The sequence below is a fragment of the Macaca fascicularis genome, chromosome 11 (genome assembly GCF_037993035.2).
Source record: "Macaca fascicularis isolate 582-1 chromosome 11, T2T-MFA8v1.1".
NCBI classification, from domain to species: domain Eukaryota; kingdom Metazoa; phylum Chordata; class Mammalia; order Primates; family Cercopithecidae; genus Macaca; species Macaca fascicularis.
The window spans coordinates 75,614,730-75,635,491 of record NC_088385.1 but is presented as its reverse complement, the minus strand read 5'-3'; the positions used below and the strand labels follow the sequence as shown (position 1 = coordinate 75,635,491).

The following is a 20,762-nucleotide window of genomic DNA, read 5'->3' as shown; positions in this document are numbered from 1 at the left end:
GAAACCTACTTAAATTATGCTTGTTACAAACTTGGATTTTTCCCTATTGAAATCTGTAGTCTGATACAATAGCGCACATCTGTAGTCCCAGCTACTTGGGAGGCTAAGGTGGGAGGATCACTTGAGCTCAGGAGTTGGAAGCCAGCCTGAGCAACATAGCAAGACCCTGTCTTAGAAAAAAAAAAAAACAAAACTACAATGCGATGATTCTAAGTCGGGGTTATCCACCAATACATACATGATAAGCTTCATATGCACCATGCATTCTCAGGGAAATACATGATTCCTGTGCTTCTCTGTAACTCGACCTCTTGCTCTACCACTCCAGAAGATACCTTGGAAGGCAACCAAATGAAAAATGTTATAATAAGAATCATTATTCCATCTGGGCGCAGTGTCTCATGCCTGTAATCCCAGCACTCTGGGAGTCTGAGGCAGGTGGATCACTTGAGGTTAGGAGTTCAAGACCAGCCTGGCCAACATAGTGAAACCCGTCTCTACTAAAAATACAAAAATTAGCTGGGCATGGTGGCACATGCCTGAAATCCCAGCTACTCAGGAAGCTGAAGCAAGAGAATCACTTGAACCTAGGAGGCGGAGGTTGCAATGAGCCAAGGTCACGCCACTGCACTTCAGCCTGGGCGACAGAGTTGAGAATGTCTCAAAAAAAAAAAAGAAAAAGAAGATGCATTTTCCACTCTAATTCGTTTTTGCAATGTGTAAACTATTTACAAATAGATACTTTAACTCTTACTAACATTTTTCAGCACACCCTATGACTGCTCACCACCTGATTGCCACTTGGCAGAGCATAAGCATGCTTGAGAAAGAATGGTCTTACAAACCAGTTTGGGTCTGAGATACCATGTGTAGAGACCCCTGTTGGCGAATTTGCGCTGTGGGAGTGCTTTCCTTATTGCCTCTGACCTAATAATGTCCTCTTTTCTCTTTAACACATACAGACTGTTGGGCGGGAGCTGCTGCTCCATCTGATTGACTATCTTGTAACCAGTGATGGCAAAGACCCTGACATCACAAATCTGATCAATAGTACCCGGATACACATCATGCCTTCCATGAACCCAGATGGATTCGAAGCCGTCAAAAAGCCTGACTGTTATTACAGCATCGGAAGGTAAAGAGGGGCTGGTCTGTCTGTACTTCAAAACAAGCAACGCAACAAAAAGGCTCCCGTGAGGCACCTGTTGGCCTTGGCAAGAGGAGTTGTGTCATGGTGAGAGCCCTCAGCCGGTGTCATGTCGCTGATGTGCCAAAGCTCAAGGCACATCAGGGTTGCCCCTGGCTTGCAGGAAGAAATGCAAATAAGGCTACTTTGCACGGGTGCCCGCCTAGCCGCTCCATCTTCATTTGCCACTCCCTCTCCCTCCCCTGCCTCCTCCCCTCGGGGCCTCCTTCCTGGAACTACCAGGTGCTTTCTCACCTCAGCGTTTTACACACACCATTTCCTCCCCCTGCCTAAACAGCATTTCCTCCAAGGCTCTTTCTCCCGACCTGTCATACACTAGATTCCCTGATAAACTCTCAGATCACCTGGCACTTTACTGTCAGAGCACAACTTTTAATATCTGATTTCTTGCTTCGTGTCTCTCTCCCCACTACACAGCAAGCTACCTGCAGGCAGGAATCCTGTCCATTACGTTTGTCGTCGTTAGATCCCCAGTGCCTGGCAGAGTACCCAGGCCCTTGGTAATGACTGGTCAATTTATTAGGCCAGTAGTCCAAGAACTAACCATAACCAAGAGGGGGTCTTGAAGAAGCTCTGATTTAAATGGTTTATTTTGTTTCAAGCTGCCTTGGGAGGTTTGGAATTTCTCAGATGTCTAATGTACATTCATATGTATGCAGTTTATACATATGTGTTTGCTTTACGAAAGCTGAACAAAATCTCACCACTTGATTCCCTCCAATTTTAAGTTTTTCTAGCATATTTAAACATGGCCGTTCCACATTTCACAAATACTTTCGTGTAATGTGTTTACTGTTGTTTCTGTTATCAGTTGCCACTTAATGAACCACCCCAAAATTAGCGACTTAAAGCAACAGCCTTTTTCTTTACTGTTGATTCCGTAGGTCAGGAATTTGGGCAGGGCAGAGCAGGGATGGCTATTCTCTGTGCCACAGGTCTGGGGCTCAATTCTGGTCTTTCTGAGACAATTTACCTGGAGCCATGGACTCTCCGTGGGCTCTCTACGTGGCTACTATTGGGATCTCAGGGTCCTAAAAGGGAGCATCTAAGAGCAGAAGTCCCAAAATACAAACACTTACCAAACCTCTGCCTGCATCACAATAGCTAGTATCTCATTGGTGAGAGCAGATCACAAGGGATGGGATGCCATGGGGTGTAAGTGCCAGGTGTGGGTCATAGCAGGCCACCAGGGCAGTTATCCACCACACCCATACTCACATTTGGAAAGACACCTGGAGCCTAAACCAAAGGGCAAGACACTGTAAGAATCCACTCCCTCATGCCCTATCAATAAGCCCTAAAATATTCTTTCTTTTAAAGGGAAAATTATAACCGGTATGACTTGAATCGAAATTTCCCTGATGCTTTTGAATATAACAATGTCTCAAGGCAACCTGAAACTTTGGCAGTCATGAAGTGGCTGGAAACAGAGACGTTTGTCCTCTCTGCAAACCTCCATGGTGGTGCCCTTGTGGCCAGTTACCCGTTTGATAATGGTGTTCAAGGTAAGCAGGTACGGGCCCGGGTCTGGCTTCCTAAGTCCAGAGTGGGGCTGAGACTCTCTGCCTCTGGGTGGGGAATCAGCTCTCCCTTCCCCACTTAACTTCTCCGGCACGGTGAAAAGAGCTTCGTGTTCCCAACCCTAGCCATCCTTCCTGGAATTCTTCAACAGCAGATGGGCAGTGTGGCCGAACTGACAACCCACAGCTGGACATGCATCAGTGAATTAGTGAAATTTAGATTCTAGAAAATACGATCTAGTCAGATTTTGATTCTCTGACAAGAGACAACATGGCTAAAATAACATAAGACTGGAACAACTCATTTTTTTTTTTTTTTTTTTTTTTTTTTTTTTGCTAATCATATGGACAATAATTGTTGACTCTTCTTAAAACTCTGTGTGATGAGGACCCAAAATATTACAGTAGCTTTAATTCACCCCCATAATACCTAATGAAATTGTCTTTACCTCCAGAAATTAGCAAGAGTGACTAAGAGGACACTTAATTTTTAAGCTGATTTAGGAGTTTGGATTTGTATCTGACTTATTTGGGGGCTATCACCTTGCATATGTTTATTATAAAGTAGAAAGAAGAATAGAGGAAGCATTCATGGAGGTGGGTAAAGGATTTCTCTCTAGGGAAATTAGAGCATCGGTGTGTGATGTGATTATGTCTTCGCTAATATGGTGTTTGTGTTTCCTCTTACTCTTACTGCCCCTCTTGCAGCAACTGGGGCATTATCCTCCCGCAGCTTAACTCCTGATGATGATGTTTTTCAATATCTTGCACATACCTATGCTTCAAGAAATCCCAACATGAAGAAAGGAGATGAGTGTAAAAACAAAATGAACTTTCCTAATGGTGTTACAAATGGATACTCTTGGTATCCACTCCAAGGTGAGTTTCTCTTCATTTCTTCCATTCCCCTTATTGCCTTCACCCAGAAGAAGCAGCTGGTTTATTTTGATCCAGCAGTTGTTAAAAGAACTTTAGGCACAATAAGCCCTTTACTGTGTCCTTATCAGCTGATATCATAAGGGCAGTGGGTGACTGATCGCTTGAGAGATGCTCAGACATGTTTCTCATTACCAAGGGCCGCCTTCATTCAGTCAGTCACTTATTCTGTGTCTGCCTACTGTGAGCCAGGAATTGTACCAAGAAAGATGAATAAGACACACACCTCACCCTGGAATTGAACAGGGGAGACAGACACGCAGATAAGTAATGGTGATAGCAGTGTAATTAGAATAAAAACAGATTTAGAAAAGGTGCAGTGTACCTCAAGGGTGCGCAGAGCCAAAACACAGTAAGGAGTAGTGAAGACCTTGGAGAAATGTGATACTTACATCCCATCTAACAGGGACAGCTGCTACTAGATCTAGCTAATTATTGCCATGCAGCCTTGGGGAGCCAATACTGCCAGATCTTGCAGTTTGTAAAAAGAAGCTGGATTTGTACATGAAGTATCATGATTTTAAAGCCATTTTGCAGGCTCAACAAAAGAGCTCTTCAGACAGGATACAGCGGGAGGAGGGCCCCCAGTTCTTCACCCTTAGAATAAGATGGCCAGGTAAGGGGCAGGATGAGATTGCTGTGTAGGCAACATGGAAGGAGAGAGATTCTTATTAGAGGGAATAATATAAACAGAAACCCGGGCTAGGAGGGACCTAGGATGGAAGGACAGGAGGAAAGACGGTGGACTGGAACTGGATTTCCATGCCTCAGGGGAAAACATTCCCTTTTAGACTAGTTAGCCTGACCCCACCAACAGCAAGCTGCAGCGTGCATTTCTGCATGCAGGCCACTTCCAAAGGTGCCTTCCCTAATTGTCACTTTGGATACACAGGCTTTCAGGTAATCTTGCAGCACAAGCTGGTATTTTTATGCCTGGGTGGCTCTCTGTCAGTTTTCCAGGTAATATAAATAAGCATAGACCACAACTGATAGGCAGTAGGTTCAGGCAGCATTCTAAACGTCTCTCTCGTGTCCAAGATACAGCCCCCTCTCCTACCTTAGGGCTCCTGCATCGTCCCTGCTCGCCACAATTTATAGCTAAGAAAGGGCCCATCCTGTCCAGTGGCCAAGCTATCCTTCATGTTCACTGTCTAACTTTCTAAGGCAAATCCAGATGTGTAGGAAATTGGCTAGGAGCGATTGTTGCTGGTAATTGTTCCCAAGTGTGCCTGTGTGTGAGCTATGTATCCTTCTCAGACGAAAAACAGGTGAAGCCAGCTGCCTTGAGGAGCCCGGAAGAATGTGCCTGGCCTGGCCTGGATGTTTTGTTGGCCAGGCCTGACCCACCTTATCCAGAGCTGCACTCTCCACGCTTGGCAGTCTCAGTCCTGGCTATTTGCTAGGGATCCATAATGCATGCCTGTTTTGCTATTTAAATTTTTTCCACCTGAGACACGTCCAGCCACAGGCTTTGTCTTGTTTTCTTTCCTCTCTTCTTTTTCCTTCTACTACTTTTTGGTGAAAATGAGGTCAGAGAGAAATACAAAACCTGCAAGGTAAGTAAAGGAAATAGAAAGGACAGAGAAATTCTTCCTGGCTGGAATCTGGGCCGACTGGCCTACATAGATATTACTTAATATTTAAGTAATATTTTTATATCATATTTTGACCACTTTCTTAGCATTAAATTTTTTTTAAAGAAAAAAGCTCTTTTATTTTTGTTTTATTTTTAGAGATGGGGTCTTATGTTGTCCAGGCTGGCCTTGAACTCCTAGCCTCAAGCAGTCCCTCCCACCTTGGCCTCCCAAAGTGTTTGGATTACAGGCATGAACCACAGTACCTGGCCTAAAATTTTTTTCTAGTTCAGTGCTTCCAAAATATCCTGATGAAACTGAGAATACATATTTTCTTGGGCAGGTATCAAGTGTAACAAATTAAAATCTGTCAGAAACTACTTCCTCAAAAGTTACTATATTTCGTCAAATCCAAGATACTGTTGATTATAAAACCCAGTGTACCACCAAGAAAGAAAATAAAATATTTTCAGTTAAACTAAAGACATGATGTTTTTAGCCATAAAAATGTTTAAGACACATCCCAATTCAGAGATATTAAAGTATAAAAAATGTTGCATCTTAGGCCAGGTGCAGCAGCTCACACCTGTAATCCTAGCACTTCGGGAGGCCAAGATGGGCACATTGCCCAAGCTCAGGAGTTCGAGACCAGTCTGGGTGACATGGTGAAACCCCGTCTCTACCAAAATAAAAAAAAAAATTAGCCTGGCGTGGTGGTGCACGACTATAGCCCCAGCTACTCAGGAGGCTGAAACATGAGAATTGCTTGAACCCGGGAGGCAGAGGTTACAGTGAGCTGAGATCGTGCCACTGCGCTCCAGCCTGTGCAACAGAGCAAGACTCCATCTCAAAAAAAAAAAAAATGTTGCATCTTAGAAAATGTAAAATGAGGCCGGGCGCGGTGGCTCAAGCCTGTAATCCCAGCACTTTGGGAGGCCGAGGCGGGCGGATCACAAGGTCAGGAGATCGAGACCACAGTGAAACCCCGTCTCTACTAAAAATACAAAAAATTAGCCGGGCGCGGTGGCGGGCGCCTGTAGTCCTAGCTACTCAGGAGGCTGAGGCAGGAGAATGGCGTGAACCCAGGAGGCGGAGCTTGCAGTGAGCCGAGATCGCACCACTGCACTCCAGCCTGGGCAACAGCGTGAGACTCCGCCTCAAAAAAAAAAAAAGAAAATGTAAAATGAAGGCCACCATGGTGGCTCATGCCTACAATCCCTGGGCGACAGAGCAAGACCCTGTCTCAAAACAAACAAACAAACAAACAAAATAGCCAGGTGTGGGGGCGCACATCTGTAGCCTCAGCTACTTGAGAGGCTGAGGCAGGAGGATCGCTTCAGCCCAGAAGTTTGAACTTACAGCGAGCTGTGATTGCACCACTGCATTCCAGCCTGGGTGATGGAGTGAGACCATGTCTCTATTTAAAAAAAAAAAAAGGAAAAACAGAAAAAGAAAGTAGAAATGATTATAACCCTTTGAAAGCAGGGGACCAGAGGAGAGAATTGGAAAGTCAGCATGAGCAGTGGCAGCATGGGCTGCACAGGGGGCTGGGCCTTTCACCTCTGAGAGGCAGTGCAGCATTCTTTCTTTGATCCCCAGGAGCACTCTGGCATATTGGGAAGCCCACAGGGGCTGGCGGAAGGTGGCCTGCACTCCAGTGTCTGCCATTTACTGGCCGAAACCCCTGGGCACTTTGTGCTTAACATCTCTGATCACGTTTCCTCATCTGTAAAGTAGGGGCAGTTGCTGTGAGGATTAAATGAGCTGATACGAAGCACTTCATACGGTACCTGGCAATAGTGAATGTTGGCCATGATTCCCCCAAATTAGTGTGCTTAGCTTTACTTAGTAAGTGTATTTATAAAGGATTTGTAGAAATATTTTTAAAGGAATCTTATTCTAGCTTATATCCATTTAAAATGTAATTTAAGAAACAAATGAAATTCAAAGGATCGCTTTTGTGATGTAGGATTTCAAAAAATAAAAACACAAAAGGACGCTTCCTTCACCCCTCACTTAATGTTGGTGCACAGTTGAACTTCAGTCAGCTCTGATCCAGTTACCCATATGGGGATATTTAGGATTGTCTGGTCATGCCTGGGTAATAAAATGTCAAGCCCTGATTTTACAAGCTAATGTGTCAAATTCATCTTTTCCTGTTTACATGTAGCTGTCTGATTCACTTGTCCCCAAAAGGCACGTGAAACTTGGCTCCACTCCAATTTTAGACCCTAACAAAAATTAAATATGCTTGTGTTTAGGTGGAATGCAAGATTACAACTACATCTGGGCCCAGTGTTTTGAAATTACGTTGGAGCTGTCATGCTGTAAATATCCTCGTGAGGAGAAGCTTCCATCCTTTTGGAATAATAACAAAGCCTCATTAATTGAATATATAAAGCAGGTGCACCTAGGTTTGTAAAATCTTCTTATTAATTCCCTAGTAATACAAAATAGAGCATCTGGCAAGACCTCTGGGTTGAGTAAACGCAAGCCTTTATTTATGCTGTGTAGTTACAGCCTCGTTTCAGTGCCAGATCTGATGGTTAAGAATTCTGTGTGAGTATCTGCAGTGTGTGAGAAATGCAGTGCCCGCTCGTTCATAGAAAAGGAAGTATGATGCGTGTTCCTTTCATATGAGGGTATAAAAATCCAGAGAACCAGCCAGCCGTGGTGGCTCACGCCTGTAATCCCAGCACTTTGGGAGGCTGAGGTAGATGGATCACCTGAGGTCAGGAGTTCAAGACCAGCCTGGCCAACAAGGCAAAACCTCATCTCTACTGAAAATACAAAAATTAGCTGGGCGTGGTGGCGCACACCTGTAGTCCCAGCTTCTTGGGAGGCTGAGGCAGGAGAATCACTTGAACCTGGGAGGTGGAGGTTGCAGTGAGCCGAGATGGTACCACTGTACTCCAGCCTGGGCGATAGAGTGAGACTCCGTCTCAAAAACAAACAAACAAACAAACATCCAGAGTCTTCCTAATTTTACATGTCGAATGATCTAGAAATCTGGCAAAATATCAGGAAAACAGGCTTCTACTCTGTTACATCATGTCCCATTTAGAAAAATACTATGTTTGCTTGTCACTCACCACACAGTACCAAGAACCCTGAGAACACTGGACATACCACTTTGCATTTTTTCCAGAATTGGGGTGGTGAGCTAGCACCATTGCCTTCAACCCCTCTTACCTCTGAACTCTGCTAGATGTCCTGGTGCTAAGAATCTTGCCAGCCTGTTTCCTGAAGGCTGACTGGCCCTTATCACAGATAGACAGACTAAATGTTGCAGAGAGTAGTAGCTCTCAAACATGCAGCAGACGCACTGGGAGGGCTTGCTAAAACAGATTGCCAGGCCCCAACCTGGAGTTTCTGTTTGAGTAGGCCTTAAATGATTACTGCCTTCCCACATGATGCTGATGCTGCTGGTCCAGGGGCTATACTTAGAAAGCCATTGTACTAGAGAAACACACTACTTGAGATGATGGAATCTTGTGCAGTTCAAGTTTATTAACCAGGTGGTGTTTCTTTGGGCAAGGTGTGGAAGGCTCTTCTATATTTATAGAGGTAAAGTTATCTTTCTCTATTCAGAATGGCTTGAAGAGAGAAATATATCAGGAATGGCATAATAGCTATGATACCACATAGAGTGTGTGTGTATGTGTATGTGTGTGTGTGTGTGTGTAGGTGTGTGTGCGTGCATGTGTTGAAAAGGTTTGCTGCATGGGCCTACTGCATAATTGCATAATTCCTGGAATTTTCTGCATGATTCACAGCAAAGCTTTCCTCCTGCTACAAAGAAGATGGAGAAGGATGAGGGAAGGTAGCACAAAGCCAGAGGGCTAAGTGCAAGGATAATTAAGGACCCTTCCTGGGCCACACATCCCTAAAAGGGATGCCCCTGCCCTCTTTCATACCTGTGTCCCCAGCCTCCATCCCCTGAACTGAAGAGGAGTACACAAAGATTACTGGTAAACTCACAGCACTATGTCTAACTGGCTGAGTCGTTCATGGACTAGGTTGACTCCCTATGATAGGGGATGTTATGAAGTATTGTTCTTTCTCACTAGCGTCTTAACAAAGACTATAAACTTATTATTGGAACTTTCACCTTCATTATGTCATCAAATGTTGTCTTGGGTTCTCTCTTGCTTAGTATTCTGGTATTTCTTTCTCCACTGGATTTTCCTCATGAGGCATGTCATGCATTAATCTAACATTTCTATTATATTTCTACTTCTATTGATCCTTTAGTTTGTTAATCTATTACTAGTATTATTATCATTATCATTAGTTTAGAGACAGGGTCTCATTCTGTCACCCAGGCTGGAGTACAGTGGCGCCCAAGGTTACAGTCATCGCCCACTGTAACCTTGAACTCCTGGGCTCAAGTGATCCTTCTGCCTCAGCCTCCCAAGTAAGTAGGACTACAGGTGCACACCACCACGTCCAGCTAATTTTTTAAAAAATGTTGTATAGAGACAGAATCTTGCTATGTTGTCCAGGTGAGTCCCAAACTCCTGGGCTCAAGCGATCCTTCTGCCTAAGCCTCCCAAAGTGCTGGGATCCCAGGTGCGAGCCACCGTGACTGGCTCTACCTATTTTCTGAAATTCCTTCTTCACCAGTATCAACATGGTTATGGGGATTCAAGTGAACATCAGATATGCTCTGTGTAACTGCACCACTATTTTCAGAACCTCAGTCTAGCTATAAAGATTATTTACCAAGCACTGAATTAATGTGGGCTTTGAAGAATCATGTTGATGTAATATTGCCAGGGAAAGAGCTTTGTGGACTGATAAATAACATACAAATTGCAGCATACCTATTGTTATTATTTTTAATAATTTGGAAGGCTTACCAGTCCATTTGCACTAGGTTTTGTTTGTTTGTTTTTGAGACGGAGTCTTGCTCTGTCACCCAGGCTGGAGTGCAGTGGTGCAATGATCTCGGCTCACTGCAACCTCCGCCTCCCAGGTTCATGTGATTCTCCTGCCTCAGCCTCCCAATTTGCTGGGATTATAGGCACCCACCATCATGCCCGGCTAGTTTTGTATTTTTGTAGAGACAGGGTTTCACCATATTGGCCAGGCTGGTCTTGAACTCCTGACCTCAGGTGATCCGCCGGCCTCGGCCTCCCAAAGTGCTGGGATTACAGGCATGAGCCACCATTCCCAGCCCATTTGCACTAGGTTTTATAAAGAATGTTTATCTACCTGTCTCTATAATCAGATGTAAACAACTCACTCAAAAAATACATATATTGGCACATCAACCCTGCCCCCTTGTGGTTTAAGACAGATGCATAACATGGTTTAATAATGAAACCATATTTCAAAATACCAATACAGTGTGGTTATTATTCCTCCCTACTAGTACCCAATAAGAAACTACTGAATATTTTGTTTGTGAAGAATGGCAGCAAACACCCCTTTATTGGTATGGCTCTGGTTTAAGGACATTATTGATATTTGTCAAGCTGCATTGCATTTACTGGTTCCATTATACCAATTGCTAGGATGCTTCTGTGTTTCTGAGGTTTTGACCCATCTGGAAGTCTCTGAGCCACCTTGTCTGGGAAGGAAAGGCCTTCTGCTTTAGTGGAAGGGCCTTGCCAAGAGGGCAGAGGCTTAGGTAGAGCCCAAGCTGTTTTGTCATCTGGCGATGTTTGCAATCTTGAGCAACCGCTTGTCTGTAGTGTAGTCAACAGAAAGTTGAGAGTAATAGCATCGGCCTTGCCTCCCACCAGCCTGTTGTAAGGTGTCAGTGGTGTTATTCTTTCAGCTAGAACTCACTGCAGACTTCAGCTGAAACTCGGGCCCTTGGTGCCGTGTTGTCCTGCTTAGAGGATGATTTACTAGGTTCAAGTTGAGTTGAGGGTGTCGGCAGACATTACGACCAAGGTAGCAAAGGAGGGCAAGTCTGAATTCTAGAGGCTTCGACTGTCTTGCTCTTCCCCATCTCTGAGGAGAAGCAAAGATGAGCCAGATACGGTGTTACCTGCTGTGGCCCTGTCTCTCCCCTGGACTCCTCAGAGCAGATCTGAACCCAGAGAGCAAGGGAATAGCTCACAGCATCCAGAAACCTAAGTAACTTGGGCCTAAAAGAATCTGGTATGTGCTGAGTTCCAGAAGCCTGTGGGCCACAGATGTGGATCTATCATCACATCCAAAATAGGAGGCAACTGTGACCATGCGGTGGGGACATGGGCACAAGCAAGCAGTCTCCTACGTACTGTCCCAGCTCCGACTCTAAATCGTGCCCAACAAATGCAGAATTCTAGTTCTTGCCCATTTCCAAGGGAAAATGAGCTTTACATTTCTCCTGTGTGTCTCCCCATCTGGACACAGAATTTGTGTCTCAGATTTTATGTCTTCTCATTTGTGTAGTATCTGAGCGGTTTTCAAATTTTCATTTTTCTTTTAATATAATAGTGTTGGCTCTCTCTGCGTCTCTTGGGGTCTACCAGCCTTTTTTCAATGTTTCAACTTCAGCATATAAAAATAAATAACATTTTCTGGTAAAACAATTACTTCCCTCTTAAGTGAAAGGTTTGGTGGTGTGTAGACAAAATATTGTAAAGACATAAACAAGCTAAAGCATGCTTTTATTTGGCTGGTGGGAGGGGTTTTCCTTTGAATATAAATTCCATACATAAGGATGGTCTGTGTTTGCCCAGTAAGAGTGATATTCACATACACCAGGCTTCCATAGCTGGAATAACCATCTTTAGGTTTAGGTAAGAGTCATATGAAAGTGAGTCTTTGGGCCTGTAATCTTGGCACTTTGGAAGGCCGAGGCGGGTGGATCACTTGAGATCAGGAGTTTGAGACCAGCCTGGCCAACGTGGTGAAACCCTATCTCTACTAAAAATACAAAAATTAGCTGAGTGTGGTGTCAGGTGCCTGTAATCCCAGCTACTTGGGGGGCTGAGGCAGGAGAATCGCTTGAACCTGGGAGATGAAAGTTGCAGTGAGCTGAAATGGTGCCACTGCACTCCGGCCTGGGCAACAGAGGGAGACTTCAATTAAAAAAAGAAGAAAGCGAATCTTTGGGTTATTAGGGGATGATGAATGAGGGTCAAATTGGAATATAAAGACTTTCAGACATTTCTTCAAATGCAAATTGTTCTTCCTTTTTCTATCTTTGAGGGTAAGCAGACCGCAGGTTAACTGGAGCTTTGATTCAGCTGCAGCACACACTGATACATAGGTGATGTTCAAGTACCTGAGGCCGTCCAAAATCACTGTCATGTGACTGTCAAAAAAGTCCAATCTGTTATTAAAATGTAACTGCTTCTAGCCAAGAAGAAATTTGCTGCCTTTTTTTAAAGGGTACCATGACTTTTTTTTTTTTTTTTTTTTTGGTGTCTTCTGCCAAATACTCATCACTAGTACCCTGAATTCTATTTCATCCTTTTTTTTTTTTTTTTTTTGAGGCAGAGTCTCACTCTGTCGCCCAGGCTGGAGTGCAGTGGCCGGATCTCAGCTCACTGCAAGCTCCGCCTCCCGGGTTCATGCCATTCTCCTGCCTCAGCCTCCTGAGTAGCTGGGATTACAGGCACCCGCCACCTCGCCCGGCTAATTTTTTGTATTTTTAGTAGAGACGGGGTTTCACCGTGTTAGCCAGACTGGTCTTGATCTCCTGACCTTGTGATCCACTTGCCTTGGCTTCCCAAAGTGTTGGGATTACAAGTGTGAGCCACCACGCCCGGCCTCTATTTCATCATTATATCCAATGTTAAAGAATGGTGTAATGTTAGCCGGGCATGGTGGCTCACGCCTGTAACCCCAGCACTTTGGGAGGCTGAAGTGGGCGGATCATTTGAGGTCTGGAGTTCAAGAGCCTGACCAACATGGAGAAACCCTGTCTCTACTAAAAATACAAAAAAGGCTGGGTGTGGTGGCGCATGACTGTAATCCCAGCTACTTAGGAGGCTGAGGCAGGAGAATTCCTTGAACCTGGGAAGCGGAGGTTGCAGTGACCTGAGATCGCGCCATTGCAGCCTGGGCAACAAGAGCGAAACTCCATCTCAAAAAAAAAAAAAAAAAAAGGTGTAATGTCAATTTCAATGATAGCTTTGCTTCGTTTTTTATGCACTTGATTTTCTTCAGTTTGGTTGGTTTTGGCGAAGTCAACAAAAAATACAAAAGATGCCAACAGACACACCATCCAGCACAAGCAACCTTGCTGAAACGCATGGATTTTCTAAGTGGTAGGGAGACTGTAAACTAGCTCAGAGCCCTGAAGAAGGAAATAATATGCATAGCTTCTTCCCTCACATATTCCTGCTTTGTGGAACAAAGTTGAAGACTCCAGAAATTCATCTAATATATGCTTTTCCCCCCTGCATAGTTTTTCTTAATCCAAATAAGAGGAAAGGAAAGAAAGCCAGACCTGGTGGCTCACACCTATAATCCCAGCACTCCAGCACTTTGGGAGGCCAAGGTAGATCACATGAGCTCAGGAGTTCAAGACTAGCCTGTGCAACATGGCGAAACCCCACTTCTACAAAAAAATACAAAAGTTAGCCAGGTGTGGTGGTGTGTGCTTGTAGTCCCAGCTAATTGGGAGGCTGAGGTGGGAGGACTGCTTGAGCCTGGGAAGTCAAGGCTGCAGTAAGCCCTGATCACACCACTGCACTCCAGCCTGGGTAGCAGAGCAAGACCCTGTCTGAAAAAAATAAGAAGAAGAAGAAAGGAAAGAAAGAATTAATGTTTGTTGATCCTCCTGTTCTGTGTTACTTACATTTAATCTTCACAACCATCCTGGGTGGTGGTATATTATCCCCATTTCATAGGTGATAAAATTGAGGCTTGGGAATGTTTAGTGACTTGAGAACTAGAATTCAAATCAAAACCTGACTGGTTCTTTCTGTCACACCAAGCTATGATGATGGGTACACGCTATGCTTATCACATATCAAAGGACCTCCCAAGGGGGGCACAGTGTAAATAGCTCTTCAAAATAATGCCACTGAGGCTGGATGTGGTGCCTAACACCTGTAATCCCAGCACTTTGGGAAGCTTAGGCAGGTGGATTGCTTGAGCCCAGGAGTTCAAGACAAGCCTGGGCAACATGACGAAACCCCACCTCTACAAAAAATACATTAATTAATTAAATAAAACAGAATAATGCCACTGAAACCCAAGGAATAAATGCATAATCAGGTTACCAAATTATTACCAGTTTATGATTGGGTACTACCTAAAGATCAAAAGGATATGTATCAAGCAGTAGGAATAAATATAAATGGAACTGTGTTTAAAAAAGAGGCCAAAGAGGAACACACGATGTGAAAATAGAAGTTTACATCATTGTATAGAGAAAGGGAGAAGGAAATGTGGCATTTTCCTCCTCAGGAGGCAAAAAATGAAGAGTCAGGAATTAAATAGGAAAGAAAGTATAATAAAAGGCAACCTAGGTTAGATAGAAGTTTGTTTAAAGTTCAAGATAAATATTGTTTTGCTAAATGCCAACATTTTTTTTTTCATTTTAACCATTTCTGGGGGAAACTGTTATGTGTGCCTCATATTTTTCTGCCCTAATAAATAATTATTGAGCATAGCTGTTTCGGGAGAGTTCAAGGTCGCCTTACTATTGTAAGAGAACTTAGTTCGTTCTCATTTATGTTATTGGGGGCTTAGGCAGCTTCACCTTAAGGTAATACGATTTGACCCTGGAGTAAACAAACTAGACGTGAAATGTAGGATCTAAAATAAGAAAGGTCTTAAAATATAAATGGCCTTTTAAAAACCGTACTCCTGAAATTTTGAGAGGGGCTCTGGAGACTATCATGGGTTGACGGCTAGCTGGGCCACTTCGTTGGCTGTGTGAGCTTGAGGAGGTTATTTTAATAAGCCAGAGCCTTCGTTTTTTTCATCTGTAAAATCATGATAATAATTGATGACACAGAGCTGATACGAGAATTTAATGAGAAAATGCACATTTAGCAGTTAGTACAGAGCCTGGAATATACTAAGTGCTCAATAAATACTGGCTGCTGTTACTGGTCCATCGATTCTAGGCTTCCAAGAAGCCTTGGGATTATAATTTTGCTTCCCATGTAGTTTGACCACAAGACAAAACTATTGAGTCCCTTGCGTAGGTAAATATTTTGTTGTAACTAATACATTGACACCGTTTTTATTTAGGATTTTATGGAATCCACCAATGGTTGTAATAGTTTGGTGATTGAGTAAATAACTTGGAAGTGACAGGAATGGATCTTAGGTTATCATCTGTGTTCTCTCACTGTGATAATACATGCTGATATAAATGGACTGTCCAACAACAAACAAATTTAAGCTATAAATCAAATTAGTAATTTTGACTATATTTTAAGTTACATCAAAAATAAGTTTTCTTTTCCCTCTCTAACACTTAATATTAACTCAAAACTGAGTTAGCTAATAAATATTGCATATATTGTTCTTAAATATTTACAAGAAATTTTTATATGCCATAAAATATGGCATTAATATTTAATTTTATTTTTGTCTTGCAGGTGTAAAGGGTCAAGTTTTTGATGAGAATGGAAATCCATTACCCAATGTAATTGTGGAAGTCCAAGACAGAAAACATATCTGCCCCTATAGAACCAACAAATATGGAGAGTATTATCTCCTGCTCTTGCCTGGGTCCTATATAATAAATGTAAGTATGCAATGCTAGTTATTGTTATTAAAATATTATAGAACTCATAATACCTATTCAACCAGAAGGAATCCAAAATAAGTCTAGAAAGTTCAAAAGTAGATCCATCAAGACAGAAAGAAAGGATAGTGTCAGACTTGCAATTGGAGTGAGTGGAAGAGGTGGAAATTATAGGGAAAAAAATATAAAAATTCATATTTTTTCCCTGATGGCAATTATTTTTTTAAATAGAAGCCAAATCCTATTTCTTGTGATATCTTTCATGATTAAAATGTAACCTCATTAATAAAAAAGAATAAGCAATGTAGCAAAGGTATATTATAGTTTCCTGGAATACAATACAACACCCATTCCATTGGCATACACTTTCTACTATAAAAAATGAATTGGGAAAAGTTCCTTAAAATTCATTTTATAAGTGAAATCTGATCCACAAATTTTATCACTATATTCAGCAAATGATAGACATATTTTACAGCCCTTTTTTCAACTGATGCAAGTAAAATTTCAGTTTTTAATTCCATAAAACACATATTTCTGAGTCATTTTATCCTAAGACAGGAAGGCCTGGACAAATCTGAGCCTGAGTGGATTTATGTGAAAGAACTAAATGAAGAAGTATTGATTTAGTTGGCCAGATTTTGCCTCTTTCTCTTTGATGTGACTTTCTCTGAGAAATCAAAGATTCTTCTACTTTGCTTAGTGGGTCTCATGCCAATGATAGCAGTCATTCTAGATAGAGCTAATCCTGGGAGAAGATAGTCATCTATTCTGTCGTGAAAACTGAGTTGGCATTTTATTATTTCATCTTGATGACATCATGGAAAAAACATGGTTTTTAGTTTATAAAATTCAGAATTCAGAGCCTCCCTGCTCCGTGGGTTCTCCCCAAGGTGCCTGGATGTGAGGCTTATCAATTGCTCATGCTTTTAGGAATTTCTACCCCTACTGAGAAAATGGACAGAGCTTGAAAAATCTCAACTCACTGTGAATCTTTGTCTAAAAAGGCCCTTTATTTTCCTCCTATTTACTGTGATATTTCTATTCTATTTAAAAATATGGTTTTCCTTGTAGTGAATCTAATTACTTGCATGCAACCTCATAAATAAGCCACACCTTTAGAATAAAGTTATGAATTGTTAATTTCCCATTAGTTAGGCTAACACAGTACACAATGACTGTAGGTTATTAGTTCTGGGACAAGATTTGAAGGTAAGACTCTGGACATTGAAATGAATGTGTAAAATACATACCAGTGAGTGGTTATGTAAATGTCATTCCCCATTTTTTCCCTTCTCCACCATATATAATAAAAGCATTTCTCAGTAGACATTGCCTGTAGTTAGTTTAGCATTTGTCTTACTTGTCCTGATCATTTCCTCCACTAAAAAATAAAAACAAATAAATAAAAATGCCTAACCGAAGATTCAGGCTGATATGAACAAAACCAGGTAAAATCAGCCTAACTGAAGATTCGGGCTGATATGAACAAAACCAGGTAAAAATCAAAGCTTTTAAAGGAGGCTGGGTGTGGTGGCTCATGCCTGTAATCTCAGCACTTTGGGAGGCTGAGGCAGGTGGATCACCTGATGTCAGGAGTTCAAGACCAGCCTGGCCAATGTGGTGAAACCCCGTCTCTACTAAAAATACAAAAAATTACCTGGGCATGGTGCTGTGCACCTGTAATCCCAGCTACTTGGGAGGCTGAGGTAGGAGAATTGCTTGAACCTGGGAGGCAAAGGTTGCAGTGAGCCAAGATTGAGCCCCCGTACTTCAGGCTGGGTAACACAGTGAGACTCTATCTTAAAAAAAAAAAAAGAAAAGTTTTTAAAGGAAGCAATAGACTTGTAGATCAGCTGAAAAATTAGTAAGTTGAGAAAATAATTCTACTTGTAAATAATCTTGATACAAGGAGGATGTTAAATACACACTTGGGACAAAGGAAAACAGTTAACTCTTTACCTTTGTGCCCCATGAAAAGGATGGTGGCAGAAACATCTGCTGCTTCCTTCTCTTGACTTACATCACCAGATAAGGTACCTGTCTGTCCTTATTGCATTTTGTAATTCTTGGCAACGGCATTCACAACACCAGTCTCTGTCAACAGGCATTGGATAACTCAGCCTGCAGGACCAAATCTGTTGCTGGCCCAGAGGTCTGGCAGATGGTTACATGCATTGCACAAAGGCTGCATTTTAGTGATGGATATCAGTGTTTTCAGTGTGGGCACCACGAAACATCTTAAGTCACTCATATAATTGTCTCTTGTTTCTTCTCAGGTTACAGTCCCTGGACATGATCCACACCTCACAAAGGTGATTATTCCAGAGAAATCACAGAACTTCAGTGCTCTTAAAAAGGATATTCTACTTCCATTCCAAGGGCAATTGGATTCTATCCCAGTATCAAATCCTTCATGCCCAATGATTCCTCTGTACATGAATTCGCCAAGCCACTCACCGGCAACAAAGCCTAGTCTGTTCTTATTTTTAGTGACTCTTTTGCACATATTCTTCAAATAAAGTAAAATGTGAAACTCAACCCACATCACCACCTGGAATCAGGGATTGCTCACTCCAGGTTACTGCAACCCCACTTCACTTTAGTGGGACCTTGACTGGAGAAACTCCACGATCTTCCTGAAGAAGAGAAATGGATGTTTCCAAATTCCATAGTAAGCAATATGTGGTGATAATGAAAGGAATGATTCAGTCTTGATGATGAATGGAACACACTTACCTAACAAGTACTGCTCATTTACACTCAAATTAATCTTGAAGTAGTCTTGAAATTTGTAAAAAAAACTTGAGAAGCAAAAAAGTGCCTGCAAAAAGAAGATCATTTCATATACAGAGAACCTGATGAATATAAGCAATGAAGATGAACATTTATTGATCTTCTACATACAAGATGTCACCATGAGGCCAGGTGCAGCGGCTCACGCCTTTAATCCCAGCACTTTGGGAGGCCAAGGTGGTCGGCTCACCCTGAGTCAGAAGTTCAAAACCAGCCTGACCAACATGGTGAAACCCCATCTCTACTAAATATTAGCAGGGCGTGGTGGCAGGCACCTGTAATCCCAGCCTCTCGGGAGGCTGAGACAGGAGAATCGCTTGAACCCTGGAGGCGGAGGTTGCAGTGAGCCAAGATAGCGCTACTGTACTCCAGCCTGGGCGACAGAGTGAGACTCTGTCTCAAACAAAACAAAACAAAAAAACACCTCACCATGAGTGCTGTATGTGAAGAGATACTAAGTGCCATATATAATAAGTTCTCAGAGAAGGGAGAGATGATCATAGGACTGGGAATTGTTTTGCAAATGTTCTAGGAGACGTGAGAGAAAATACATAACCATGTCTCAGTGGCCCGAGAAAATACAGGCCCGAAGGGATAAGATTGTGTCTCTCTACAGAGCCTCAAAGCATACAGGTCAATTAAGTAAGCTCCTCTCCCTCCAGAGCCAAGTGTCCCTAGCTTTTGGCACCCGGATGCCACAGTCCTGTTAGGCTGATGACTCCAAAGGTGTAACTCTAGCCTCTTGCCTGAGCTTCAGGCTCACGTCCCACTGCCGACTGGACACATCCACCTGGATGTGACTCACAGGTACCTCAAACCCATCATGTGGAGCTCCTCATCCTGTTCCCCCTAGAGCTGCTCTTCCTGCTGCATTCTCTCTCTCAGTTACTAGGACCACCAAGCTAGGAACCTGGGAGTCATCCTTGATACTTTCTCTTCCTCCTTAATCCTGTGTATTCAGCAAGTAACTAAAAGTTGGTGTTGGCCGGGCACGGTGGCTCACGCCTGTAATCCCAGCACTTTGGGAGGCCAAGGCAGGTGGATCACTTGAGGTCAGGAGCTCAAGACCAGCCTGGCCAACATGGCCATCTCTGCTGAAAAAAAAAAAAAATACAAAAATTAGTCGCGTGTGGTGGCACATGCCTATAATCGCAGCTACTGGGGAGGCTGAGGCAGGAGAATCACTTGAACCCAGGAGGCAGAGGTCGCAGTGAGCCGGGATTGCGCCGTTGTAGTCCAGCCTGGGCGAAGAAGCAAGACTCTGTCTCAAAAAACAAAAACAAAAAAAAAGATTGGTGTTAATTATAAATATGGACGAATTCTGCTCTCTGCTCTCCATGGTTGTCAACACTGCAAAGTTGAGACCTCGTATCTCACCCACACTGCTGCAACAGCTTTACTGGTGCCTTGCTCCCAGCCTTCTCCTCCTCGGTCCATCCTCCACACAGCGCTGGGGAAGAGGAGCCACTGAAACAAAAGTCAGCAACTGGTTGTAGTTCATAAACACAGAGCTGTTTGTGTCCCCTCTATCTGGAATGCCATTATGACCCGCTACGTTTTTTCTTTCCTACTCCCCTTAAAACTCAGTTCAGGTAGCAGCTCCACTAGGAAGCCTTGGCTGACCATAATCCCATTCAATTCCATTCCACCTCTTCGCAGGCAGTCTGGGGTTAGGGACCCTTCCTCTTTGCTCCCCAAAATAAACTGGTTATCTCTACTATTGGATTTACAACATTGTATTTTAATCTTCTACTTCCATGTGTGCCTTCTGTAGTAGAATGTGAGCTTTTTGAGGCCAAGGTCTGTTTGAAAAATTCATTGTTATATCTTCAAAGCCTAGCACATAGTAGGTACTGAATGAATGAATGAATGAATGAATGAATGAATGAATGAACAAGGGGTGCCAGGAGACTGCTACTCCCAGTCCTTCCCAGAAGCGGCCTAGGGCTTTGAGTCATTTTATGAAGCTAGGTCTTATGCGTAGGCAATCTCCGGCTCACTGTGAACACTGACAGAAGACTGTTTTCATGTCTGTAATCAAGAATTCCAGATACATTCCTTTTACTGGACCT

At 43.0% G+C, this 20,762-nt stretch overlaps 1 protein-coding gene across 6 annotated transcripts in view; it reads left to right on the top strand.

Annotated features, from left to right (window-relative positions):
- CPM (carboxypeptidase M) overlaps positions 1–20,407 on the top strand; it is a 78,903-nt gene extending 58,496 nt beyond the window's left edge. For all 6 annotated transcript variants that reach the window (XM_074007379.1, XM_045365595.2, XM_074007378.1 and 3 more), the window contains 6 exons: positions 963–1,135; positions 2,528–2,712; positions 3,436–3,606; positions 7,499–7,651; positions 15,746–15,894; positions 18,174–20,407. In XM_074007379.1, coding sequence (XP_073863480.1) covers positions 1,068–1,135; positions 2,528–2,712; positions 3,436–3,606; positions 7,499–7,651; positions 15,746–15,894; positions 18,174–18,416 — 969 coding nt within the window. In that variant the 5' untranslated portion in view covers positions 963–1,067 and the 3' untranslated portion in view covers positions 18,417–20,407. The remainder of the gene's footprint in view (positions 1–962; positions 1,136–2,527; positions 2,713–3,435; positions 3,607–7,498; positions 7,652–15,745; positions 15,895–18,173) is intronic.
- The last annotated feature ends 355 nt before the right edge of the window (positions 20,408–20,762 follow it).